Source organism: Tyto alba, unplaced genomic scaffold (assembly GCF_018691265.1).
Source record: "Tyto alba isolate M040663 unplaced genomic scaffold, T.alba_DEE_v4.0 Super-Scaffold_38, whole genome shotgun sequence".
In the NCBI taxonomy this organism is placed as follows: domain Eukaryota; kingdom Metazoa; phylum Chordata; class Aves; order Strigiformes; family Tytonidae; genus Tyto; species Tyto alba.
The window spans coordinates 37,192,335-37,200,753 of record NW_024881313.1 but is presented as its reverse complement, the minus strand read 5'-3'; the positions used below and the strand labels follow the sequence as shown (position 1 = coordinate 37,200,753).

Sequence of the window (8,419 nt, the reverse complement as noted above, 5' to 3'; positions counted from 1 at the left end):
TTTGGTATCTCCACACTACTAACAGTAGGACATTGAATTTTTGTGGGAAATAGATTTTGGAAGGAGCAACTAGTTTATTGGGACTCAAAGGAGTCTGAATACTGACTAGGAAGAAGGTGCTATGATAAATACTAGAAAGTAAAAGTTCTTTACTAAACTGTCATGAAATATACACTCAAGAGAGAGGAATAATTCTAGAAACACCATTTGTCTGCCTTTTTCCACAGCATTTTTTCCAATCTTCAGTTCAGTAACTTCTTCCAATGTTAGTAAAGTGTTGCCAAAATATGTCACTTAAAGAATTCCTTTCAGACTACAAACTACTGTTTCAGTACCTCATGATACATCTCCACAGTACATCATTTCAGTACGTGCACTTTATTTATCATGAACAGTATCTATCACAGATAGGCACCATTTAAATTTCAAACCTAACAGCTCTTCTGTTTTCCTGTAATTATGAAGAAGCAAACTGCAGATCTTATCTATCACTTTGGTGTAAATAAAACTAGTTTATAGGTAGTTACAATGGTATAAATGTAAAGATATTGATACAGCTATCTCTCATCCAGAAGAAAAATGAGCTACATCAGTGTGAGGCACTGTTACACACCAATTGACCCCAGTATAAGGAACATACTAGGGTTATTATTCTGATAACACAAAACCACAATGCTTACTGCAAATCATATAACACAAGAAGAACTTCATATGTTACCATGATTTCTATGGTTACCAATCCGTTTACTGCAAAATTAGACTTACTAATATCAGGTAAAGAAATTAAAATATATTTCTTGTGTGATATTTTATACTTGCACTGGAGTTTTGTAAGTGAAGAACTAGGCAGTACAGAGAAGGAATGTACAGTGACAGAAATCTGGGTTCAGCATCTTTCATCAGATGCTTTGAAACAATTGCAGGATACAGAGTGGATCCAGAAAGAGACCTCAAGGGGACGTTGACGACTTCAGTGCTTCATCTGTAACCTTTATTGGTGGTGGAAACTCAGTCTGCTCTCAGAAGCTGTATGTTAAAGTCAGTGACAGAGAATTTATGTAAGCACTGTTTATATTATAAGCAAAATAACTGAAGCACGAGGTGATTGAGGTGAAACTCTTCCAGCTTGCAATCTATGTCATTCTTCCTCATTGTAAACCACACAACTCTTGTCCTATTTCCTGTATTGGTGGGAATAGGAATGTGCTAATTCAGTCATTTCCTTTTTGTCTTTACAAATAAAGTGCAGGTCAGGTCAGTCACAGGATTGGTTCTGTGCCATTCCAGTCAATAACAGCTCCTTGCCACCTAGAAATACAAGCAATCATTTTACATCCATCAGTTAAGTCATTTTACATCCATCAGTTAATCAGGTCACTGGAAATGTAACCCAACACCCCTCAACCACCCAGCAAACCTTAGAGAGATGAGGATGGACTCATCTGGGATAATTAATCACATTTTCTCAAAGGGAAAGGAACAGAAGTGGGGTACTTGTGCCCCCTAATTTAAGGTGCCCAAGTTTGGACACCAGTCTGTTTACCCTTCCTCCAGTCTCTTCTAGGCAATAGAGAGTCCTCAGCAGCAGCTGATTCAAAACAAGTACTTTCAAGTTGCAAAGACTATAGGGAATCCCCAAGACAGATACAAGAATTTACCCTATATAACCAGAGTGCTCAGTCTCTGCTGTTACCAAGCAATGTGCATACTCCCATACAGGCAGGCCTCTGATTAGGAACTCTGTGACTGAGACACAGAGACCGGATAATTTCATTTAGCAGCTATCTTTCCTCCTGATCTTGGCTCCTTTGAAGGATTCAATGGCTCACTTTAATGGCAATATTTTTCTTTTCCTATGCTGAGGTTTTGCTTTTTTCTGCTCATTCCCTCTTCAGAATAACACTATACACTGAGAACAATGTTTCCAAATAAGTTCACAAGTTTTTAATTCCTGGCTCAGCATTGGCTGCTACTGCTCAGCTGCCCACTCCAGGAATGTGACCAACACTGAATGCAAAGGTATGGATCCTACATTTGTCACCGAATGTGTGTTCAAACCATGGCAGAAGACAAAGATCTGAACCTAGCCTTGATGAAAGCAGGATGATGGTCTCCAGTGACCTCACTGGGTTGAAGTGAGTCAGCTTTCTATATGGTCAGAGTCATTCATTGCATGAATTGGACCCTTGTCCGTGTCACTTCTCATGTTCTCAAGTTCATGGTCCACATCTTCTGAGAAGTAAACTATTGCTTTCCCAGTGTCAAGTATTCATATCTGTTTTGAAAATCTGTCTCAGAGTGCATGTGCACAGTAGAAAGACATTAGTGAGGGGGTGGAGACAACAGTGAGTTGCCAGTGTCACATTCTTTCTGTCACTGAGGAAAGAATGTGTCAGCAAGGGTATGGCAGCTCAGTCCTTTCTCTGAGCAAGTCAATTAAGTGTAAAACAAAACCAAAAGCTGAATTCATACAGTATTCAGTGCAAAGTCTCAAAGGAAGTGACCATCTGAGGGCTGTTGTGAAATTTTTCCTTCTTTTTTTATTTTGCTGAGAAAATAAAAATAAAAGATTTGCAGAAAGGCTGTCCTCATCCCCTGGCTTAGTAGGACTACACAACAGTGATGCTTCACATCTTAAGCTAAAAGCAGAATATGTTCTAGCTGGAGATATTTCACCTAGTCTGGCATTCTCCACTGGTGAGAGCTATCCCTGCTAGAGGTTCAGAATATCACCCCCAGAACAAACAAATGCAAGTGGGAAATATAATTGCCATCTTCTGTCCCCACTGGATTTTTCAAGTAATGGTATCAACTCATCCCTTTTCTTCAAGTGCAATCTTCCCGTGGCACCACCTTCTATCTCATCAGGGTGATTAAAGCTTTGAGAGGGATCCACAGACACCCCACAGAGGCCAAAAGACACCAAATGAAATCTGCTCTGAGAGTACACTGTACTCTCTGAAAATATTACCCTGTGCTGATATCATTTTTGCTGTTATGTCTTAAGATGTTACCAATCACTAGGCAGTGAGGAACTTGCCTTTTTTAAAACAAGCTTTCAAAAAAGAGCTTAAACAGAAAATGATATTTTGAGGGACTCAAGGTAACTTTCATAACAACCCTTATCGCCCATTTATATTTTCAAACCATTTTTGCTGAGCTGTTTGTAGACTGAAAAGGAGTCTTTGGCTGTTTGCTCCTATGGAGACGGATTCAAAATTTTTATCATCTATTGAATATGCATAAGAGAAGGTGTTAAATAGTGAGGAACCTCACTTACAGGTGATGAAAAAGTCTTTTCTTTACAGACAGAAACAAAACTGTCCAGATAATTCAGCATGATCATTTCTCCAAACTATCCTGCCACAATGTAATTCAAATAGAACCTAGATTCTAGCTGCTGATTCAATTATAATTTATCAGATTAGCAACATGAAAACTACACTTGACCCATCTGATTCAACTGCAACCTCACCCAAGGGTCATGGAGTTAACTGGAACCCAAGAAGAACTGGTTCAGGCTCTGAACAATGTTCAGTCTGGAATATAATTCAAAGAGTATTTCCCGTACCAATCATTTGGTATTGTTTTAGAGCACACCAACAATTCAGGATGAAATGCCCATGCTCTCCTCTTATCCACTAAATTTCCACTGGATGTCTCACTTCAAAGACAAACAGATGAACTAATGTATTATACAGCCCCACTACCACAGAGCAAAGCTGATGCAAGAGTTAACAAAATATACCACTGAATTCAAATTATAATATCAGAACAAAGTTTTATTCCCCTCAGGCAGAGCTAACAGATGGGTTTTTTTCCGCCAGTGCAGAGAGCTGCCGAGGACTGTGACTGTGATATAAGAGTATTCTTCAGGGAAGAATGGGATAATATGTCTGCACGGCATCTCCCAAACAACCCAGGGATGCACATTCCAGACATCTCTTGGTCAGAATTTGACCGCTTCTACAGATGTCTAAGTCTGAAAGCCACAATAAAAACACATGTACTTATATTGACTCTTTGGTTGGGAGCCTGCAGGTTAAAATTATACTTGTTTGTGACTAGTTGTTCTAGCCATCAGAAGTGCTACCTGCTTTAAACTCAAATCTCACTCTTCTGACATTTTATGGAATAGGGACTAAAAACATGAGCCTCCTCCTCCTGCAGAAGAAAAACAACCCTTCTCCTCTGATAATAATAATAACAAAAAAACTAAATACAGAAACAGACTATTACATATGCAGTTTTCCCTTTGGGAGAGAATAAGAGAACAAACAGCAGACAGATGTTAAGTAAATAATACACTACAGGACGGTGGTGTTCAGGTATTGAGATAAACAATGGGCAAGGCTTTTCATGGATTAAAACAAAACTGAGTCATGTGAATAAAAGGAAAAAAAAAAAATAACATTTGGAAACAACAGTTAATCTTCTCAGTTCTGATTGTTCAGACTGAAATTCTCCACGCTGCCTCAGAAATTATCCTGCATTTTTAATGAGAAAGGCTTGATAAGGAGCTTCATCATGAATGCTTGGTCAAAACAAGGAATGGCTCCTTGCTTGTTTGCTTGCTTTGCTAAAAATTAGGTAACGAGTGTTTTCCATGGTTGCATGATAGAAAACATTTCTTTTTTATCTCACAATTTGTTAAAATATTTGTTAGTTTTGTTTGTTTTTACTTTTCCTATATACTGTTTCATAGTTGGAAGAAAAATTTCTTAAAACAAAAAGGAAAAATATAACATGAAAAACCTGTAGCAGCAAGGCCATGCTTAAATAAATACGCTCAAAGCAAATGGAAGAATACTGAAAACAAGGAGCCAGGCTGATTAGGGTAATTCAGACAGTCCTGCGAATGGTACAAACAAAACAAATTGACACTGGAATTTGCTGGTAATTTACTTCTCCAGTAGATTAAAGTAGGGAATTTAAAATAAACAAACACCACCATTACAAAAACTGTATAACTTTGATACAATGCCAGGAATGGAAGATGTTCTAAGAGCAATTTTAAGTAGCTGCATGCATTATTCACCCCCACTATGTGGGTTTCTGTGGCTATATATTATTTATTTTAGTTTATAGTCATGCTTATGTGTCACTGGAACAGAGGAATCAATACAATCTGTATGTGCAGGGAGCCTGGATTAATGTCACTGCTGTCACGTTACAGGATGTCACTTCTACTTTTCTGTAAGTTTATAATGGCAGCCCTGCATGAACTCAGTGTTTGGCAGCCACTGCCATTTTTTTTGGTGTTTTTTTACAGGACAAATTGTGGCAAGGAGAGAAGGGAAATTACACAAGAAATCTGAAGCTGCTTGGCTGGTTGATTTAAGAAATGTTACGGTCTTTGACAATGAGGCTTTTACTTCTTGCTCCAAAGATATTCAGATAGCAGCTTTCAAAGTCATGTTGATGTAGTTGGTATAAAGCTGAGTTTTCTACCTAGTTAAATTTCCTCATTTTGCTTCTTTCATGTCTCTCTAAACTGAAAATGTTCTCACTAACTTCAGTATGACTTCGATAAATTGCTTAAAAGTCCATCATTTAATATCATATAGACCTCAAAATGGCCTTGAAAATCCTAACATGACAGGAACTAGCCTTGTATTTAAGGAGAGAATATGACCTAAGAACTGTCAACAATGACTTCACAAAACACAGTGTTTTGTGATCTTGAGAAACTGTGATGCCCAAAGACACATGGAAAGTCTGAGAAAACTGAGACCATTAAGCACAGGGCTTCATGCATCAAGAATGGTATCCAAGTCCCCCCAGTACAATTATATTTTTAAGAAAAAACTGATGAAGATGGAAGAAATTTTCTCCTTTTCTCATTATATCTCTACAATATGAATCAATCACTTTTGAGAACCTAAATTTAGATCTACTGAAATCAAATTGTGCTCTCAAACTGAATTTGGATCAGTCAGTTCTTGGTGATGTAATAAAGGTTCCCCTAAGAATGAAGTGAATGTCTTAGCCAGTTTGATGTTAAATACAATAACACACAATTAAATGTGTAATACATATTATCACAGCCTGGCCTATTCAGATCCTTTCTGAACTTTAAGCAGTAATTTTGCAAGGTTACTTGCTGCAATATATTATACATATATTATTTATTTCAATAAATGAATATATCTATATGGAAAATTGTAGTTTCACTTACTTTGTCCTAATACAATGCTCAAGTGGAGGAGTAAGATCATTTTCTTTTTCTTCAGCGCACATCTGAGTTGTGTCTGCAGAGACATATCAGACATAATTAGTGGCTGGAGTATATTCCTACTCATTTAGAATTCTGCAGTAACTCCTAGGCACTCCACCTATAGAAGTGACGGACTACCACTCACACCGTAAATCTCCTAGCCCACAAGAGGCATGTACCCACTTTGGGCTGAAATACTCTGGAAGGTGAGCACTGCTGGCACTTGAATACCATCTCATTCTCTCATTCACATCGTCTGAACAGAGCGGCCACAGACAGGGCTGGCAATGCTCAGAGCAGATACCACAACTATGGCTCTTTGCAATTAGCATGGGCTTTATAGCTGACCTTAGAGTGGACAGTCTGGCGCTCATTGCTGTCATCTCTTGAACCCTTTCAGCTAGTGATCTACTGCCTGTTCATGTGATGACAGGCTAAAAGCTGAAATGGGGTGACTGAATGCATACACTGTTAGGAATGATCACCAGATTGTGCCCAGTATTAATTATTCTGGGCCAGAAACTTACCCAGAATTGTGTTGACTACTTAACAGTAAGGATGGGACAGTGTTCAGACTCATGTGCTGACCCAGGTTAGTTTACTAATATAGAGATGGTTTTGAGGAAAAACATGGCTTAGAAGGTGAAAGAATATGCTGGAGGGCTGTCATAAGGTTTTTATTTTGTAATTGATTTCGGAATTACTAAGAAAGCAATTTTTACTCAAATATTAAGGACAGCTGTAGTCCTACGCTTGAATAGGAAACCCCAAGTCCAGTCCAAACTGTGTTAAGATTCTTTCACCCTGGAAAATAAGATTGTCCCTTGATTGTTGAGAAAACTACGCACAGAGGGGAGAAGATGATGTTGTGTTGGATATAAGAGAGCTACCATAGGCTGTGAGCATTCCTTTGTGACGGAGATGTAATTGCATTGTTCCGGGGAAAACAGAAAGGTCAGTGTCTCAGACACTGGATCTGTCAACAGTGAAAGTAGTCACTGAACTTCCCAGGGAGAAAACATCCTGCAACCAGCTTGGATGTCAGTCTGCTCAGCTGTTTCCTGTTTTGGAGTAAAACATTTTAAACTGCAGCAGACTAGGATTTTTTCTTTTTCTTCTTTTCTGTCCGTCATCCAGCCAATGGGTAGGTTGTGAGCAACAAATGATGCCAAGGCAGAGTGTAGGATATGGGTCTGCTCCAGTGAGACTGATGTAGACAGGATGGAAGGTGATTGCTCTTACATTCACAGCTGCCATTCTCAGGTATATCTGTCTTCCTCGTGTCACAGAGAGAACCTGGCTCTCCCTTGTTTGTTGATCCTGTCAGTATAAATACATGCAGAAAACTCTGAGTGACTGTAAGGGCTGGAGTAGTAGGAAATGGACAATATTTAAAAGTACATAAAGTACTGGCAATTTTCTAGACCCTGGAGAACTTAGACGTACACAGGAATCTTATAAGTTTCAAAGGGCCTCTTTTATCCTAATACTGAAGAATTTGTAACCATTTGTTAGAGGTCTCTAAAAGTATTTGGACCCATCTGGGAATTCCTGATACTGATGTTCTGGATCTTAGCATAGTGAGAAGCAACAGCCACTCTCCTGACCATAGTACTGATAGCAGGATAGGCATATGGCATGGCTGCCTTTCCCAGTCATTGCCAACTTGTTGAATTCTGTAATTTTTAGACTTGAGGTCTTCTAACCATAAGGTCTGGATGGAATTTTTTCATACAAAAGAATAGGAAAAAATGTATCGCTAAAGGTGTATCTTACAGGAGTAGGCAATGAACATTTAGCTAAGATAATTAACAAACTGTGTTAAAGTGTTTCATGCAACTTGTTTGGAGCAAGCAATAATGAAGTTACACTCTTCTGTCTTGGAGTCACCAGCAGCAAGAAGGATATGAATATGATCTCATATATCTTCACTTATATTCTAAGATAAGGGTAGTGAGGAACTGAGTGCTAGCACAGTTACAGACAAACTTGCTATTCAGGAGATATGATGAGCACAGGTTCAGAAGAGTGGAATCTAAACAGACAATCGCAGAGAACTACTGCTCACAATTTACACGGCAACCTTAGGAAATGATGTCTTAATAATTGGCTTTTCACAAGACTTTGGCACATTGGAACAATCTCCTCTTAACTGTGAGAAAAAAAATGTTCTGAAAGAAAGTGTCATAATCAATATTCCAG

General features: G+C 38.5%; 1 protein-coding gene across 2 annotated transcripts in view; it reads right to left on the bottom strand.

Moving 5' to 3' along the window:
* Positions 1–359: 359 nt before the first annotated feature.
* The window catches only part of MINDY4 (MINDY lysine 48 deubiquitinase 4), an 80,127-nt gene continuing 72,067 nt past the window's right edge, over positions 360–8,419 (bottom strand). For both annotated transcript variants that reach the window (XM_009974293.3, XM_033002861.2), the window contains exons 17-18: positions 6,179–6,251; positions 360–1,308 (exon numbers count right to left, since the gene is read on the bottom strand). In XM_009974293.3, the coding sequence (XP_009972595.3) occupies positions 1,260–1,308; positions 6,179–6,251 (122 nt within the window). In that variant the 3' untranslated portion in view covers positions 360–1,259. The remainder of the gene's footprint in view (positions 1,309–6,178; positions 6,252–8,419) is intronic.